This window comes from Aphelocoma coerulescens, chromosome 3 (assembly GCF_041296385.1).
Source record: "Aphelocoma coerulescens isolate FSJ_1873_10779 chromosome 3, UR_Acoe_1.0, whole genome shotgun sequence".
Classification (NCBI taxonomy): Eukaryota; Metazoa; Chordata; class Aves; order Passeriformes; family Corvidae; genus Aphelocoma; species Aphelocoma coerulescens.
In genome coordinates, this window is record NC_091016.1 from 106,461,591 (window position 1) to 106,481,647 (window position 20,057).

General features: G+C 36.2%; 1 protein-coding gene and 1 long non-coding RNA gene across 4 annotated transcripts in view; one reads left to right on the plus strand and one right to left on the minus strand.

The window, feature by feature from the left end:
- TPO (thyroid peroxidase) overlaps nt 1-19,836 on the plus strand; it is a 36,686-nt gene extending 16,850 nt beyond the window's left edge. The window contains exons 7-13 of the mRNA XM_069011511.1: nt 3,399-3,914; nt 9,477-9,735; nt 10,252-10,422; nt 11,208-11,445; nt 15,074-15,282; nt 16,112-16,282; nt 19,550-19,836. Of these exons, the coding sequence (XP_068867612.1) occupies nt 3,399-3,914; nt 9,477-9,735; nt 10,252-10,422; nt 11,208-11,445; nt 15,074-15,282; nt 16,112-16,282; nt 19,550-19,710 (1,725 nt within the window). The 3' untranslated portion in view covers nt 19,711-19,836. The remainder of the gene's footprint in view (nt 1-3,398; nt 3,915-9,476; nt 9,736-10,251; nt 10,423-11,207; nt 11,446-15,073; nt 15,283-16,111; nt 16,283-19,549) is intronic.
- LOC138108611 (uncharacterized) lies at nt 1,013-10,771 on the minus strand. Of its 3 annotated transcripts, XR_011150027.1 has the most exons (5): nt 10,688-10,752; nt 7,970-8,221; nt 5,695-6,007; nt 5,134-5,275; nt 1,013-2,163 (listed from the first exon to the last, which is right to left on the minus strand). It is a non-coding gene; the product is annotated as an uncharacterized lncRNA (long non-coding RNA). The 3 variants fall into 3 exon arrangements; XR_011150028.1 differs by lacking the exon at nt 7,970-8,221 and having other exon boundaries at nt 10,688-10,771; XR_011150029.1 differs by lacking the exon at nt 7,970-8,221 and having other exon boundaries at nt 10,653-10,749.
- Nucleotides 19,837-20,057: the final 221 nt, after the last annotated feature.

A 20,057-nucleotide genomic window follows, 5' to 3' on the forward strand; every position in this document is an offset into this window, starting at 1 on the left:
CCCAACTTGTGGACCTGTTACATGGTTACAGTCCCATGAATGTTTCAACTCCATTTTGCTATTAATCTGTTATTCACAACTTTGATGGACAAAGATGGTTGTTCTTTTGCTTTTATTATATGTTCAGTATTTTGTGACTGTTTTTCTCAAAGACACAGAATAGAATCTGTATTTAAAAAATATATATATAAAAAGAAAGGAGTGTTACAGTAAATAGTGTGATCAGAGGAACTAATTTTTGAACAGCAAAACAAAATGCTATTACCCTCTAGAACTAATCTTCTTTCAGAATTATTAACTGAGTTAATCTCCACATATTAAATATTTGGAAAACCACCACAGTTAATTTTATACATTCATTTTGTATATGAAGAAACTGTGGCTGGTTTCCAAAGACAGTGGAATCAATAGCATATTATACAACAATGTAGACATAGAGGCTGAAGTTTGCACTCTTGCTGTGTTCCTACAAAAGCAGCACCCAAGGGAGAATCCACCCACAGAAAAGGACAACCGTGCCTGCAGCTGCACATCCTCTCTGGGAGTTTCAGCAGGGAGAGGAGGCTCCTGACTGCACAGGTTAGGGAATCTGTCTAGAAAATATTCAGACTCAATGCAATTCAATGAAGGATTGTAAGCAGCAGTAGTGCATTAATATTAATAACAAGTGTAGGTAAATAATTCATAGGTTGCCAGGAACCATTGTGATTTTCTATTCTGGATGCTTTTATACTAAAGGTTATAGAATTTCTCCCAGCGATTCTCACACAGAGCCTGTAGCTTCTGGTAGAGCCTGAACATTTTTTTTCTGTATCTTTACAGGGTCCCCTAATGGGAAAAAAACCCCACCAAACTTACTAACTTTAGTTTACACTTCTTTTATAACAGCCTGACATGCAGAACAGAGTTGTGGAGATTACTTGTCATTCCTCAGATTATTATTTCAGGTTAGGGTTGAGACATAAAGAAGCATTAGAAAGACTTTCATAGGAGAGCTACTGACTTTATTCAATATTAATTACATTGCTGCCAATAAGTTAGACACGGCGCATACACCTAAGATAATGCAATCCAGAAAAGCTTTCAGTTACCTGAGAGACAAAAAGGTGGAAAAGAAACAGACTCTCAGAAAAGTGAGGTGATAATGTGTAATGTGACCAGTTACTGTCTCAGCTACAAATAGATCTGTCATGTGCACTCAATAACCAGCAAAGTGAGTCCCTGCCTTTCTCTTGTTTAAGAAGCAGCAGCTCGCTGTCAGATGGGATCAACTCTTCTCCAAGTTGCATGTCTACAAATAAGCATTCATATTTTCCTTTTATTCAAACTTTCACAGACCATAAGCTAGATGTTCTTTTAAATCTACAGCAAAGAAACCTTTACAAGGTCATTTCCCGCAGAATAAATTCACAATAAGAAAGATTTTTCTTTAACTGAAATATCAGTTTAGAGATTGTGGTAGACTTAAACAATTATTGCCTTTCATTTTCCTACACATAGAAGAATTTCATCATAACCAGGTTTGACCATGCTTATATAATAATGATTTAAATCAACATGCAGCTATACAGGAAAAGTATTGTCACCAATCAGGGTTTTGTTGTTAATTTTTCCCCTCTAGAACTATGTGACACAAAGAAAAAAGAATCATATAAAATTTATTCATTAATTTTGGAAAAAAATGTGATTCAGTACCCATATCAGCAGCAAAGGGTCTCTTTTTTTCACTCAGATTATTTTTAATGTCTATTGAATAATAATGTAAGGAACCTCCAATTTACACATTCAGCTGCTGGCTGCAAACTACTTATCCTAGGTAAAGGGAATGGACGGCATTATGCAGCTCTCCCAGTCCCTTAATGTTCATTACTGCTGTTTTTCTCCACTGGGGACCAGAACAGATTGAATTGAAATTGCAGAGGCAGTTAACTAAAGATTATTCAGTATGAACTTCAGTTTGAATATCAGTGTTGATATGTTTTGTTGTGAGCCTTGCTGTTTAACAGCTTAAAGGCACTTCCTACATTCTTTTCTCAGTGATACCTGAATTCTTCCAGGTTCTCCTGATAACTAGAAGCAGGACACACTCAAACGCACACAGGGCTGTGGCTGTCAAGTTCAGATATTTGTAGTATGAGATGAGTTGTCTGCTTACATTACCACCTGAAGGGAAAAAGAAGCCACACTAATAGCAAAAGACTTAATAGCAAATATTAAATAGAAAACATAAGACAAAGAAATTATTGATTTCAAAAATCAGTGAAAAAAAATGACTTATTTCATTCAAACACCTACTTTGATTTGCTAAAACCTAGGCAATGAAGAAATAATGGTAGAATTCTTTACCAAACAAAATTGAAAAACAAATTAAACTATTTCTTAATGTAAATGATTTGTTGGTATCAATCCCTACTGACATGAGTTCTCAGTAGTAGGAAATTTTACTTGGTGTAATAAATGAGGTAACAATGTTATTATATAAAGTTAGTTAATTTTATGCCAAAGTTTCTTGTTTACTGTTAACCCCAATTTAAAGACTGTTCCATCTTTGCAGACTGATTTCTGTATTATTAGAAAAATGAAGAAGAAATTACATCACATATGCAGAATTCACTGTCTTCTGCCGAAGAGTTTTGAAAAATGAAAAGCAAGCAGATAGGATACAAATACGGGTTAGCTCAGGTGTCTGTACAAAATATTTATTTTCTCTTAGTCAGATTTTTGAACCTCATTATTTGACCTCGGTGTCTCAACTGTGTGGGGATCAAACCAATAAAGGAATGGGCAGTCTTTCATTTAGTCAAGTCTATGTGCAGCCTTTGCTTTTTATAAAGATAGTCAGAATTCAGTACTTGTAAGACATTTGTTGCTGCAAAATAATGTGGCAGAAGACTTGTGGGAAACTGGCGGAAAGCAGAATGAATATTTACATCTGTCCTTTTTCGTTAGGAAACTGGATTAGAATTCAATATTGAATCAAAGCTTTTGCAGCATGCTGCTGCAGACACTGAAACTCCTCATTATGTTTTTATGCATACAGGTGAACCTGCTGCTTCACTTGCTGTTCAGTAGAACAGAATTTGACCAGATGTTCACGTCTTCACTCTGAAACATTTTATGACGAATTTTGATTGTAAAGCCAGACTGATTTAGATGTAGATGTATTACCTCAGTAGCTTATGATAGAGTAAAAGTTTTGGGGTTTATTTGTCTTTGCTTAATAAAAGGTTAGTCTCTTTTGTTAAACCTAAAGAAAAGCAATCTATACAGATTTAGAATATGTCACCCCTGTAGCTGAGGTCTGAACAATGAAAAACTGAGAGAGTGAATGTAAATATTTAGACAAGACTCAATTTAGCATCCACAGCTGTTCTCCTCACCTCTTATTTTGTATGCAGGTGACCACCAATGATACATTATCTGCAGGGATGGATTGCCTACCCTTCTACCGCTCATCTCCTGCATGCGGCACTGGTGATCATGATATTCTCTTTGGAAATAAATCAGTGCTAAATACAAGACAACAGATCAATGGCTTAACTTCTTTCCTTGATGCTTCTACAGTCTATGGCAGTACTCCTGCTGTTGAAAACAAACTGAGGAATTTAACAAGCAAAGAAGGCCTTCTTAGAGTAAACTTAAAGTATAATGATAACGGTAGGGAATACCTGCCTTTTACAGACCAGATCCCATCCCCTTGTGCACAAGACTCAAGCACAAGTGGAGCTGAGAGGGTGGAATGCTTTCTGGCTGGGGACAGCCGCTCCAGCGAGGTCACGTCCCTGGCCACCATGCACACACTGTGGCTGAGGGAGCACAACCGCCTGGCCCGGGCCCTCAAACGCATCAATGGCCACTGGAGCGCCGAGACCGTCTACCAAGAGACACGGAAAATTGTTGGTGCTCTGCATCAGGTTGGCTGCTTGTTTGCTTACCTACACATTGCAGTGAATAGCTCATAAAGCTTTGAATATGCTTCTGTGAGAGGCTTTTGAGATCATGTTGCCTTTTTTTCCCACCTATGTCTGGGCTTCAAATTTGGCAAGTGTAAAGTTTGTTTTGTTTTCCACTTTCCTAAATGCAATGTCCTGGTGCTTAGTTTGTCCAGGTATCTTAGTGCTCTGATTTTCATGGCAGTTTCTACTCAGATACATATTTATGCAGGCTTCTCCAATGTCTGTTTTGTCCATTAAAGAGGCCTTTTCAGATGCTTTTTTTTTTTTTTTTGGTAAAGGAAATTATTTTAAAGTAATGTTTCTGTATTTATACAATGTTCAAAATGTTTACTTTCTCACAGGTATTATATAAATAACAAATTCCCTGTGTAAAAATGCCTGTGAGGTTCTCAATGAAGTAGTAGTGCACAAACTTCAGGGGCTGTCATTGACAGGAAATAACAGGAGAAATAAGTGTGGGAAAATACGGAAGAAAAGAGTCCATAAGGATGTTTGTATGACATGTTTTCTGACTCTTAACATTTCTTTTTTCAGTACCAAAGGAGCTTTTTTTGAAGATAAACTGGGGAAGGATGCAATAAAACTTCACTTTTCTGATAAAACATTTTCCTTTCTTCTGCCACAATTTTTAGACAGTGGAATAGAATACAAAGCATGTTTCCTTTAAGAAATCACCTGCATTGTCTAATGCATTGTTACTTGCACTCAAAGCCATATACCTTCAGAGAAGTTACACACTTCATTTAATTGTATTTAGTCAGTCCTTTTGAAATTTTTGGCTTTTTGTTTACTTTAACCAAGTCAGCTCCTCTGCCATAAATATGCCATTTGCATTAAAAGAATGGCATTGACAAGTCAGAATAGTTGTTAATACCTGTTAGAAGAAAAGTGCACGTCCAAAAGCAGTCCTCTGTGCATTCATACACTTCTGATTTACATACACAAACATTATGGCCTGAAAGAAACCTCTTTGTGCAAGGCAATGCACTGCATGGATCAGTGCTGCTCATTATCTCTGCCGGTACCACAGATTAATGAGATTTGCCTATGGCTCATTAGAAATGTGTTTGAATTCTATCTAGCTGGTTTAGAGACATTCATTCAAGACAGATAATTGGAGTATCTCTATTAATGGCAAGCTAACTGGCACACTAATGACAGCTCTGGTTGAATTTACCTTGAAATTTCCACTATCAAGTTTTGTTTCTGTTGCTAGACATTTCTAAAATTCTCTTTCTTTGGAAGGAATGCTTTCAAGCATAATTCCTGCCTGTGGGTGTGTAATTATAGAGAATTGAACAAAAAGCCTTTTCTTCTTCCTAGAATAAAGAAGATGGAAAAAAATATCTCTTTAGACCGTACTTTTCTTCCTGGATGATTTTTGGCATCATAAATCTCTAGTGACAAGTATTTGATAACAGAAACTTGACAAGGTTACCAAACACAACAATTGCCTGTTGATATCCTGAACAAAACAGATTTTTTTTGGCTGCATTGTGCAGTTTCACTAAAAAGGAATAGTAACTCTCCTTTCTATTTTATGGGAATAACGCATGCTTAACTTTATAAAGTATTAACACTGCAGTATGCAGTGGTAAAGATACATATTCTGATTTACCTCATGTTTTGTGCAAAAAGACATTTTTTCATTGTCATTTAATACCTGAAGGAAAAAAGTCCAATTATGCAACTGCTAGCCTTAACATTACTATTTCATACATATGTAGTTTGCACACACCTGTGCTGTTCTTTGGAGACAGTTTCCCCTGATGTGCCATTTGGATTGTGAAAGATGGACGATTTGGCACTAGTCAGATGGAGCAGGAGTTTTGCAGATCAATCTGAATCCAATTCTCTCATTTAGTACAGTAGCAGAGAGCCATCACTGAATGAATGCAGTTACTCCCACTTGATCCCAACTGTAGGTGACAACTGCCTTTAGTTTTCAGTGTACATAGAGGTGTTTATTTCACTTCCTTCTACATCTGCTTGTGTTCCCTGAGCATCTTGCATGGTCCAAGATGTGGGTTGAAAGTGGGTGACTTCTGAAACTGACATACATTAACTACTTGGATGAAACTTGCTTGTGAAATTAGATGATTAGATAGCTCTTCTCAGAAATATGAAATTATAAAGGATAAATAAATAATATATACTATAAAATAATATGTCTTGCATAATTTCAGAGCTCATAAAGTGTATAGTTTAGACTATTAACAGAACTATAATAATGTGTTCATTTTTTTTTAATTAAAAATTGATCTCTCATACAATCACCTTTTATCCAAAAGTTTAGGACTTCAAAGTCATCTTCATCATCTGCAAATCCTTTAGTATTTACAGTGAGAACTCCAAACTAACCATGCATAGCACTTCAATGAATTAAACATCATTGCTATGTTTGATAGGTCTCTATTATTTCTGCAATCTTTTCCAAGTGCAGAAGCTTCATTTAATTGGCACTTCACTGTCTCAGTGAGGTACTATTCCTTCAAAGTTAGAGCTGGCCAATGGCAATGACAAGATGCACTTCTGGCCTTATTTATCCTTATGATAGTTCACATATTTTATACTCTCTCTTCCAGCCTTTTTTTTAAATTTTTCTTTTCCAACTATTGTGCCCTATTCACACTGACTTTGGGATATAGTGTAGAGGTTTTTGCAAGTCTCCTGAACCGTATGAAAAGTGATAAGAATTTCTGTATCTGTTGCATCTAATTGGTAATAACATTTAACATTAACAAAAAGTTCTCAAAAATAAAGTGAAATTATGTAACCTATTTCCAAACATCTAATGTGTGGCTGACTTCTGATGAAGGTGGCTCAGCCTGGAGACAAATGCAGCCAGGATACTCAGTGGGTTCATAAGGACGCTTGGGAACCCCTGTTGTAGTTCTGCCTTCTGAATGAGAAGAGTGTTGCCTGTAACAGCAACAGCCTACCTGACTTGCAGTATTATAGTGTTCACAGGTCAGGATTCAGTTACTTTTTCTGTAAACAGTGCACATGGGATTCATGATATGATGCAAAATCTATACAAGGCCTTTTCTGACACTCAGATGCTGTTTCTGTCTGGATACTTACCAAATGATTGTGTGAATTGCAAAGAAATTAGTGTTTTATTTTCTCTGATATGACTAAATGGATAACATTTAAATGATCTTAATCTCTCTGTTAATATATGGTTATATAGATTAAAAAGGTCATATAAAAACACTGAGCATGTGGGCCTCTGTTTAAAACACAGTGCTCATTTGTCATAATTTTCCGCTAAATTATACTGTTGGAACAATGACTGCCATGAGATAGTAGAAATACTGACATTATTAATTAAAATTGTTTTCTTCATGAGGCTTCTGTAGAGCCTGGATTTGATGCTATGAGGTGATGAATGTATCCTACGACAGGCTTGGATTACCACTAACATCATAAATGTCACAAGGAGTTGAGACCACACAGTACCTTGCAGGTTCAGACTCATTATATTCACGTACATTCCTTATGCTACTGCAAACACTTGAAAGTTAACTTATTGTTAACAAATAGATTCAAAGTAAGCCATAAATGATGGAGCAATTAATTATAATAGTTTGTGATTTCTTTCCCATATAGTCACTTTCTGTCTGATTTTATTGACGTATTTTGCAACAAGCACGTTCCTTTGTTTCTACAGGAGAATCTCATTTATTGAAGGAACACTACTGAAAGAAAGTACTGTGCTTATTTATGAATGGAAATAAACCTTTTATATCATTCTCTGAGAGAGGGGACTGCATGCAAAAGAATTTTAACAAAAAAAATTTGATGCTTGTCTTCTTTAAAACTTATATATGTGTCAGTTATGAGAACTTGTAGTGAGCCTCTTCTTGATTTCACACAGACAAATTTGGGCACATCCAGAGACTACACAAATGCCAGATGCTATTTCTGATGTGATTCTTTGGCAGATTCCCATAGTAGTATCATATTCTGCTGTATGAGTAACAACTTAGCCTGTATTGCCTAAAACTCACCTCTATTTAATGGAGCCTCATTTAGCCTGTGGAAGTTTCCATCAAAGAGATGCCTCTCCTAGTGCAGGGTAGGCAGGCATATGACCGATTTTCACCCTTAGCCTTTTAACTTTCATGTCTTGAAATGGCAACCCCTCTTTCTCTATCAAGGAAATTAGAAATGAAGATGTCGCCCCTGGAGCATATGAAAAATCTGAGTTGCCCTTTCCTTCAGGGAGTCTGGCCTTCCTGAGCAGCTTAGCTTGGGATTTCCTTAAAAAGAGCCAAAGAATTAGTCACAGATTTTTGTATCCATGACTAACCTACTCCTAAATAAAGTCTTTGACTGTAAAAACTATACATCTAAAATTAGAACTCCTATCTTTCAAAACCTTTGTGAATATAGAAAATGATTAGCTTTTCAAATGACAGTGTCAGTATTAATTTCTTGCAATAATTTTATTTGTTTCATATGCTGCATTAAAGGAGCTGTAAAAGGGATTTTAACATATACTCTTTTAAATATTTTGTTCACTGCATGACCTAACCTGAAAACCTAAACCTCTACCTTCTGGGAAAAGTGAGTGAATTGTGGAAAGATTTGCTTGTCTCTGCTCTGTGCCTAAAATAAAGATACAAGGTTTTATAAGGTCATTTTATGCCAGCTAGTTTTTCAATATGCATTATATCAAGTTCAAAGTACATTTGTCTGTATATTTATTGCATATTATATTGAATCTAGAAGGTATTTTATTGAGTTCATTATGCTTCATATTTATCTCATATTGCTTTATTGAGTTCAGCATAATCTTTAACCTATAATGCATTTTCATTTTATTTGGTACATTAGAACATTTTCCCCTCTTTCCTTTTGTCATATGCTTTTCCATACCACTGCAATACTATTACATTATAAAAGCATTTGACAGAAGGTGTTTATCAGTCTTTTAATTTTTGAAGTATATTTTTTAGGAGTCTATAAATTGGCCTGAGTTTAGTATAAAATGCCTACAAGGGGATTTTGGGCACCAGTATTTTAGAGCCTCATCATTTCAAATAATAATAAAAGAGGATTTGTGTCACAAATGTATGTCTGAAAATAGCATCTGTTCACATTAGCGAGCATTCTTGAAAGAGGTTATAGTGCTTCATGCTTTCATTGCCAATTTTAAGGCCATTATAATTTGCATTTTTAATCTCAGCACACCTCCTGTGAGCTGGATTACCCCTGTGGTTTGTAAATGAGCAGCACTGGTAATCCCTGATTAGGAGGCTTTGGTCTAGCACCTATGGTAAGACCTAACAGGGCCTGACTGTTGCTCTGTTCTGAGCTGTACCATGGATTCTCTCCAGTCATCTGTCCCCTTACTGCAAAAATAAGACTGATATTGTTTTCCAGGTAATACTGCTCTTAGTTATGGCAAATGCTTGGGCATAGATGAGCGAAGAAAAAAGCATTTAGCACCTGGGATTCATTACTATTCTTCTATAGAAAAGCTGAAATATGTTTCTTTTTCTTTTCTTTCAGATTATTACTTTAAGAGATTACATTCCCAAAATCATTGGTCCAGATGCTTTTAATCTGTATATTGGCCTTTATACAGGTTATGATCCCACAATGAATCCTACGGTTTCTAATGTATTTTCAACAGCTGCTTTTCGTTTTGGTCATGCAACAATCCAACCAATAGTAAGACGATTGAATGCTCAGTATTTAGATGATCCCGAACTCCCAAATCTTCATTTGCATGAAGTTTTCTTTAGTCCTTGGAGGCTCATTAAAGAAGGTATGGTCTTATTTAAGCTGGTTTTGTTGGTTTTGTTTTTTTCTCCACAGAATATTGTAACTTTTTTCAAAGTTATTTATCCTGAATTAGGAATTGTCACATTTATCTAATTAAATCATTTATTTAAGTTGTTGAATGCATTCCAGAGTACTAAAAAGAACTCAAATGATAATTCTCAATTAATTAATTGACTGAATCAGAAAAATGTTACTCTCCAGATTAAAACAGTCTGGTAGATTGACAATAAAAGGATGAGTGATGATGAAGATGTTTCCTTTTTTTTGTGGATGAATTTATTAACAGGTTGCAAGTTCTTTTACACCTGAAGAAGATGGAAATTTTTCATAGCACTGTTACTTCTACTTTAAAAGAAAGGAAATTTTTACGTATGTTTGAATGTAAAAGCCTGTGTGGACAATGTTTTAAAAACATAGAAACATATATGTACTCACATTTGTTACAGAAGTTATAATAGCTTATATATATGATATAATACCATTATTTTTATGTTTAAAGGAGGCTTGGATCCTTTACTAAGGGGTCTTCTAGCACATCCAGCAAAACTGCAGGTACAAGATCAACTGCTGAATGAGGAGTTAACAGAAAAACTGTTTGTGTTGTCCAATAATGGTTCACTTGATTTATCATCATTGAATTTACAACGTGGCCGTGACCATGGACTGCCAGGTCTATTGATTTTTCTTGATTTTTTTCTTCCACCTGGTAACTGAAGTATAATTGCTTATATTTGGGATGTAATCATAAGCTTTAAATAATAGCTTTGGTAATCAGAAAAGTAATTTAAATCTCTTTCAAAATGTAAGTTGTTAATATTTTTAACTTTGATGGAAAGAAAGTATTCTATAGCTTTTGAGATTAAAATAATCTGGTAAATCTAGAATCTAGAAGAACAGTACCAGTGAGTGGATTTGGTTGGGCTCAGTGTAGGTACCTGAGGCTTGTTCTTGCTGGAACCAGCTCCGAGGAGTGGGGGTTTCTGCCTGAAGCAGCTACTTCCCATCAGCAGGCTGTCCCCAGCCTGTGGGATGGGTCAATTTAGGCACAGCCTCATCAGCTCTACCAACCACAGATGGTGTTAACAGATGTCTCCAGGAGTGGTGTAGATGGCTTAGTTAGGTACACACCTCATTTTAAGAAATATTAAATGTTTGTTCCTGGTTTTTTGCACTAGATTTTTTACTCCAGGCAGCCCAGTGTAAGACTGAACTAACAATCAAGGAACAATAGCCCATCAGGCCATGGATATACCTGCTTAGAGGAAGACCCCTGAAGTTTAGTTCAGATCCTGCCATAATTTCTCTGATCAATTTAACCAATAATAGTAGACCTTTTTTATACATAACTGTCTATGAATATGATTGAGGTTGTCAAAATCCAGTGTTTATAAATTTATTAATTTCATATATCATGCATAAAAGACAAATCTAATCTTTCTTTAATCATATTTGCAGGTTATAATGAATGGCGAGAATTCTGTGGTTTATCAAAACTGGAAACTCACACCGACTTGAATACAGTAATAACCAATCACAATGTCACTGAAAAAATCATGGAATTGTACCATAATCCTAACAATATTGATGTTTGGCTTGGTGGTCTCATAGAAGACTTTCTTCCAGGTGCTAGAACTGGTCCCCTGTTTGCATGTATAATTGGAAAGCAAATGAAAGCACTAAGGGATGGTGACCGGTGAGTTTATTCTGCAGTCAAATCATGTGTAGAAAGCTGGTAGCAATGGAGATTTTACAGCCACTTAAATATGTGTCAAACAGATAATTCTTTGCCCCTTGCACATTTTTTTCTTAACTCCTTCAGTTTTTTGGGGTGAACTTTTAATTTTCTTTGGTTCATATATAGTCTCAATTCCAGATGACGTGGGGTTTTTTTCTGTGGTACGGAGGTGTCCAGCTGTGCAGTCCTGCTGAAAATGCAAGGTGCCACCAGAAGTTCATTTTGGCAGGGGCCAGTAACTTCTGGGTGGATGGGTGTAGTACTGTGCAGGCTTTATTCCTCCTGAGTGCCGCACTGGGCTCAGGAGCTGGAAGAACCTCAATATTTTTCTTCGGTAACTGCAGCAAAGTCAGAAGGGATAGGCAAAAAGCTGTGATTCAGGCTTCATAGAGGGGATAATAAAAACCACATACCTTGCCTTATGGGAATTGGGACCACAGAGTGTTCCCAGAGTTGACTCACTGGACACAGCATAGGATGTCACTTTCACCAGCCCTGCACAGGTGCCACCAGGATCTTGTGCCAGTACAACCCTTCACACCAGAAAAGCAGGAGAAATGCAGCTTCAGGTCACAACAGGGTAGAAGAAGCTGTCTACATCTTGCTTCTGCTCATGAAGCAATTATAAAACCAACCTTTTTTCATTTCTGTCATGTGCTTGTGGCAGTAATTTTGGATCTCATGAGACGACTAATTTTAAACTGCTCATACCATGCTAGCAGGGGTCTTTTAAGTACATCTGGTCCTTACAATGACCTTTAAGCTCCTCTTATAAGTCACTGTTATGGAAAGAAACCATTATGGAAATAATCATCCAAGGAAGAATTTAAATCTGAACTTTAAAAAATGTTAATTAATTAGCTCACAAGAAAATGCAATGCTAATCATAACAGTGGTGTCTTATTTGCAGGAACTGTATAGAGAACAAACATTCTATTCAGCTGTGTTAAAAACATGGTTGAAAGTCATCTAACTTGTACAGGCATACTTGTCCCTATCAGGGGAAGGAGTACCTAAGGAGGTCCTTTCAATCTCCTTTCTATTATTCAGTGCCTTACAATGTTACTTAATTTTCAGCGTCTTATAATACTACTAGCATGAAATAAATATAAGCATAATTTAATACATTATCTCCAAATTGAGAAAAAGACAGTTCTAATAATGACAGAATTCCCCAGATTTCTGCCACAAAGTTTGTGACAGCTAACTTAAAAGTGAAATGGTGTTCTGTCATTAATAACAAAGAAACCACCTAAGAGAAGCTAGCAGTATGTAACAACATGTTATGGTTGTCACAAAATAAGAATGGAAAAGTCTAACCCTCATTGCAGTGTCTGGTCAGGTGGAGTGTTGGGTGCTATCTGTAACTGCACCAGTGACACCTACATGCACTAGATACCCTAACTGACAGGTCTGTAAGCAGGGATTTAAAAATAACTCTTCTAATGTATTCTTTAAGTTCAAAAATCAGGACTATTTGGAATTTTCATCTGACTGAACTCCTACTTCTGATAGCCCTAAAATCTTTAGTCAACAATCTGACAAAACAGTAAAGGTTTTCTTCTTCCTGTGCACTAAACTCGGGCACTGTCTTAACCCTGACCACATGACCTGAAACAAATTGTTTCTGATCCATTAGCCTTCTTCCGTCTCTTCTTCCTCTGAATATTTTTGTGATCTCAGGATTTAAAATATTTGGGAAAAAATTCTTTTCATTTTTATTCTTTGCATAGGGATTTGGTCACCCGATACAAAATTGAATGGAGCAAACCAAAGTGTTTGTTAGCGTAAACACCTATCTGTTGGATAGATTAAAAAATCATTTTTCATTTAAGCCTGTAGATAAAACTGAATTTTGTGATGAAAGTAGAATAAGTTTTAATGTATGTGAAAGGGGAAATGAAAGGTGTAGGAGAACTGAGTGGAGAAAAGTCTTTGATGGCTTTGGTTATGGGAAGGGGCCTGGAATCCTCAGGGAGGTTTCAGGATGCTCTGAGAAGTTTAGGAACCATGTGCAGGTGAGGTGGAGGAGGAAGGCTCCTTTCTTTTTTTCTCCTTCCAGCTCCTCCATCTCTCCTGCATTTCCTGTCACAGTGCTGCTGAGGTGTGGGACATTCACTCCACCCCTGGTTCTGTACATTGCCTCCTCCTTCAATATAGGCAAATTGGGACAGGTTTTTTAACAAATCAGGCTGCTGAAGGTAACTACTGGCCTAAAAATAAAGCCAGTTTTCCAAAATTGTGCATGCACTTACCTTATGTAGCAGGTATGCTCCTGTTGGCAAATTTGCCCTGAAAAGCCATGCTAGGGCACATTGGCAGTCTCCATTATCCCCAGAGCACAAACAGATCTACCAGACTTCTCATTTGCATGGTACTTTTACAGGCAGCTCATAAAAACTTCAAATGCTGCACATGTGCCAGGTTTGCATAGAGTCCACAGTCAATATTGCTGCTCCTTTCTATCAGGCAAATGTAAACACAAACTCACAAACTTCTCTAGAAACCCCCAGCCACGTGCCCCCTGTATTATGGGTCATAAGTCCTGTGTTAAACCTGAAGTCAGTCTGTACTGTGTGATCACTCCCATGCTCTTCTGCTGACTGTCCTCAGGGATGTTACCACAAATCCTGCCTAGCATTTGGGAAAATCCTAACTGTCCTGAGCCTGAGTACCACAGGGAACTAAGCAGTTTAGCAGTGCTTATCACTTTTTAGTGTACTAATAGAAATGTTATATCAAACTCTCCAGAAGTATTTTTGCCATTAATGACCTCTTTGTATACAAAATGTTTTTCTGTCTTTTTCTGCCCAGTGTTTTCTTTCCCTTTACCTTTAAATGTATATGTATATGTGCATGCATACATATATATTTTATATAATGTCACCATTTAATAGATACACCTTTGTAGCACAAACTGGGTCCTCTGCTCTGGCACCAAGCTCCTGATCTGACAAAAATAAGTAGCTCTTGTCTGTTCCAGATAGTCCCGTTAGCTTACTTTTTGTATGATCAAAAGTATAATTACTGTCTCATGTTTTTCTACTGTAATTAATCTGCATAGCTACAGGTTTCTTAGCAAATTAAGTACTCCTTATTAACCAGAGAAGCATTCAACAATACCTATTTTCCTTGCAACCATTCAGTAAGGGTAAGCAGAACTCAAAAGCTTTGGTATGGGGAAATCTATTATGGTTACTCCTCTAATTCTTCTGTAATTTATGCTTTAAACATTTTATGAGCAAACAGCACATACTAGTGTTCATAGGCATAAGGATCCAGTTCAGTCAAATCTGTTTCAAGTTCTCCTCTCAAGACTGTAAGTTTTTTTGTGGACCTGTTTAATCAATGAAAAGCAATTCTGCTGGATTTAACACATTACCTGAGTTGATCAGAACATTAGACTCGCACTAGCCTTTTTTGACTGGGTCTGTATGGTCATGGCATTTACTTTTATTATTGTTATATTCACCTGTTTTTGCTGTAATTCTTATTTTTGGTCTTTTATATGAGGTACTTTGAAAGTAAGAATAAGCAGCTTTTTGAATTTGATCTTTTCAAAAAAAGTTTCTATCAATCTTTCCAGATTTTGGTGGGAAAATGATAATGTTTTCACAGAAGCTCAGAAGCATGAACTCAAAAAACATTCATTGTCCCGCGTGATTTGTGACAACACAGGAATTTCTGAAGTGCCAGCAGACGCCTTTCAACTTGGAAAGTTTCCACAGGATTTTAAGCATTGTAACAATATACCTGGGATGAATTTAGAAGCTTGGCAAGAATTTTATCAGGAAGGTAATCTAGTAGTTATTAATCTTTTCTGAGGAAAGGGGAGAGTAAGGAGCAGTACTGACTTTGACTGTAGCAGATCTTGAATTACGGGTCTGAATCAGACCTTTAGTATTTCTATCACATAGAAGTGGGATCGTAGAATCATAGAACATTTTGGCTTGGAAGGGATCTTTACAGTACATCTAGTCCAACCCACCTGCAAGGACCAGGGACATATTCAACTAGATCAGATTGCTCAGAGCCCTGTGCAACCTGAATGCAAATGTTTCCAGGGATGGGACATCCACCACCTCTCTGGGCAATTTGTGCCAGTGTTTCAGAGCTGTCATTTTAAAAAACTCGTTCCTTATATCTAATGTAAATCAACCCTCTTTTAGTTTAAAAACTTTACCTGTTGTCCTATTGCAACAGGGCCTGGTAAAAATTTTGTTCCAATCATACTTAAAAAACTTGTTTAAATTGACAGGCTGCAATAAGGTCTCCCTAGAGCCTTTTCTCCAGGCTGAACAATGCCAACTCTCTCAGCCTCTCTCTTCAAAGGAAAGGTTCCCCAGCCCTCTGATCGTCTGTTTTATCCTACTCTGGACTTGATCCAACAAGTTCATATCCTTCTTATGTTGTAATGCTAGTTTTATGAGGATTATAAGTCAAACCTGTGGTATTCCATATAAATTCTTTTTCAGAAATTAACAATTAAAATCTTGATCACCTTAAAAAATGTGAAAAATTTCACTGAAGTTAATATTTATGGAAATAATGGAGAATACCATCCATTTGCAAGTGTAAGGTGGTAATTTTTTAAAAGCCTGTAATACAGACTCTCTATTTGTAGAAGAACTATGCAGAACACCAAAGAGTGTGGAAAATGGTGATTTTGTATACTGTTCAGAATCTGGAAAATCTACAGTGACTTATACATGTCACTATGGATTTCAATTACAAGGAGAAGAGCAATTAACCTGCACAAGTGAAGGATGGAACTTTGAGGCTCCAGTTTGTATAGGTATCTACTATTATTATTATTATTATTATTATTATTATTATTATTATTTATTATTATTATTTCTGAATTTTCTTACAGATAAAGTCCAGCATAGCTCATCAGATGTGAATTCACTCTTATGCTCTCTTGTAGTTAGCCTCCTGGGGATATAGGTGTAACAACACAATAATGTGAAACTCTCCTTTCTCCAGAATTGCTATCTCAATCTCTCCCCATTCTGATTCAGCAATCAAGTTGATGATAGGGAAATGGCACTAAAAATTGCCTAATTAAGCAAAAATCAAGTCTATTAACAGCTGGCAGTGGGGGGAAGGGGGGGAAAAGGGAGAGGAGGAAGCAGGAAAAGAGATAGCAAATCAGGATTATACATTGCTTCCTCCTATGTTCAACATAACAGCTTTGCAGACAGTTGTCATTTTCCTGGCATTGTTTCAATGGATGCTCTAGATAAAAATTGAGCTCTGCACCACCAAGTCATGTGTCATCCTAATAAATTTAGTAAAAGTGAAAAAAAGATTCTATGAAGTGAATAAGTGAAATTAAGGAAACGAATAATCACTTTAGATCCAACCTCCCTCTCCCTAATAGCTGTGAAAAGATTTTCCAGAAGTTAATTACTTCTGCAGGTAAAAAAGTAGAGCAGGTGAAAAATCAGTAAAAAGAGATTTTATTTCATGCACATTTTCACAGAAAGCCATTTCTGTTATTTTAATCACTCTTTCATCTTCTCTTTCCTTTTTGCCTTTTACTGTTCAACAGAATAGGTTAGAAAGAGAATGTGGAAAATATTTCAAGACTTTCACTCTTCATGTTAAGAATGAATTCTCTCTGTTCACATATCAAATGTGTGTGTTTATAACGGGGGTGTGTACACATATACTCATATATATATATGTATGTATGTATATATTCACACTGCTCTGCTTTATAAGAACATGAGAGAAAACTAAACCCAAAAAGGCCCTATTTCAAAATAAATTATGGGTGGCAGTAAATGAATTTGAATGCAAGTACTGCAGCTCATCCACAATAAAGTCTGCTTATTGGTATTTCTGTGATAGCAGAATAGAAAGCTTTTCATTCTAATTGTATACCTGGTATGGAAAAAGGCAAATGAAATTTGCAGCTCTTTTCTTTATTCAAATCCTATTTATTCACTGCATTCCCCCCACATAAATTCCATATAAAGAAATAAAGATGTTAAAAGAATTATAATAAACCTTTTCAATAGATTAATGTTCTGGCAGTGAATGGAATAAGTAAGTTAAATGAGTGAATCATTCCTTGTCCTAGTTTCTTTTAATACGTTCAGTAATGTAAACAAAAGACTGTATATTTGCTATAGGAAGACAAGCTGCTGCATATATTAAATAAGAAATGTCTTTATTAAAGGAAAACCATCAAAGCCCACTTATGCAGATGCTACTTGAGTTTTATAGTAGAAAGCACTTTGTTCCATGCATGTCTGTGCAATATGTTCCCATTCTTTTAAATGTTCAGCAAATTAGGAATAAATCAAGCAATATAATGAGGAGGATAGAGCTTAGCATTTCTGCAGATGGTTTCAAAATTATATGCTGCTCTGGAAAAGACAGAGTGGCTTGCTGGCAAAAGCATAGGATTCTGAGAGCTGTTAATTCCCGCTTGCTAACTTGCGCTTTGACTGATATAATTTCTATTGATTCAGGAAGTTATTTAGTGCTAGAATATGCTATCTTCCTTTATATTAACTCTGTCATACTCCTAATAGATAACTCGTATTACTTTGCCTTTGTAAACTACTGCTCTCTGAGTAGCAGGGTAGCCTGGTCAGCTCTGACATGCACTATTTAGTGATGAAGAAGAGTTAGCTAGTTAGCAGATAGCATGACTATGGATCTACAGAAGCTGAAGCAGCATATTTGAATTACAGCTCAGGCAAAGGTGCAGGTTTTCTTTCCTGGACAATGATTAAGCCAGTGAACATTAACTCAAAATGTGGTTTTGAAGGGAGTAATACTTACTCAGAAATCTTCATCCTGAAAAACAGATTCTTTTCCTGCTTCAAAGAAGTGTTATGAAAGTTATTTTTTCTTAAGGGTTCTGAAGTTTAAGATTTTTCCTTGCTGTGTTAGTCTTTTCACTGTCTTAGCTGATAACTATCTTTGGGCACAACTACTGTTTCCTACCAAAATTAGAGAATCAGGCTTGATCCTATTTCCAATGATAGAATTCCCTGAATGGTTTGAGTGACAATCCTAAACTAAGTCAGTAAATATAGGTCAGTTTCTAATACTGATTGAAAGTAACTACTTATATTGACGTAGCAGATCAAACATTGTGATAGACAAGGAAAGGGATAAAGCCAAGACACTGAAGACTTGGCTAGTTGTCCACATATGGGTTTGCAGTGCTTCACAGGACCATTGGTCAGAGACATTAAACAAGCTGTCAGATATACAGAACCAATGGGAAACTAACTAAAATAACACTGGATACTTAGTCAAATGACTACAGTCATGCAAGTAAATATTACACAGAAAGAAGAAAGGTGCAGAAATATGAAAAGACCACTTCTTTTTCCCCCTTGTTGAGTACTTTCTCTCCTGCACTGCTGTTTCCCATTTCATCACATAATCAGAAAGTGAGAGTGAAAGATCTTGAAAGGCCTCAAGAGCAATATGTGTATGCACACTTTCCGATAGATAATTGTTCATCTGCTCAACATTCTGCCAGGATATTGTCATTTCACAGAATCTATAGCATCTAGAAACAACCATCCTTGCAGTGATATCACAAATTATGGTTATAAATTTTGTAACCAAAGCTAACCTGAAAACTTGGCTCCTCAAAATCATGCTTTGAAGTCTACAGAACTGTATCTGCATTATTATTTTCACTATCTCAACAGAGCACATGATGAAAACATTTATAGAGGAAATCAAAGTCTTAGGACATAAACATGTGCAAGAAGAGCTCTCAAGTTCAGGGTTTGCATTTTTGAAAATCCAGCCAATTGCCATTTGTAGCTTTTGATGGATTACAAAAGCAAATTTTTTTTTCTTCATCATTTCCAGCTTTAAAACAAAAAAAAAAAAATCAAGCAAAACAACAACCCCGCACTCTATGCTTTAAACTGTAACAATACAGATTTTTATTATTATCTGTGTTTCATTGAAAGTGTAAAATGCTTTTCATTTATGAATACTTGTAACAAGAGTTTATGAGAAATTAGTAACCCCTTTGTAATTTGCAATTATTATTGATCTGTGTGTATTCATTTTGCAGACATCGATGAATGTGAAAATGAAATTAATCCACCATGCCCTCCTTCTGCTATATGCATTAACACTAAGGGCAGCTACAAATGCCTCCACACTGATCCCTACAAGCTGGCAGAAAATGGAAGAATGTGTATTGGTAATGTTTGTGAACATACTACCCATTAAAACTTTCTCTGATCCATTTTACAATGCTGTAAAAGTTCATCAAATTGAGTTTTATTGAAGAGTTGTTAACATATGTGAAAAACCTCTACACAACCGAGGGCATAAAGACACTGACAGGTTCTGTAAATGAAGGTGTTGAATAAATAATACTGTTACAGAAATAAGCTTTTCATTTCCATTCCTCTTGTATATAAACCACTAAGTATTTCCTGACAGTGCATATGAAGAGGGAATCAAATCTGTCTCCGTTTCTCCTAGTTAGTATCTAAATTCAGCATCTAAATATCAACTAAATCCCACCTGACACATTCCAAAACAAACAACCCTTTCAGAGCTAGCAGAAATTA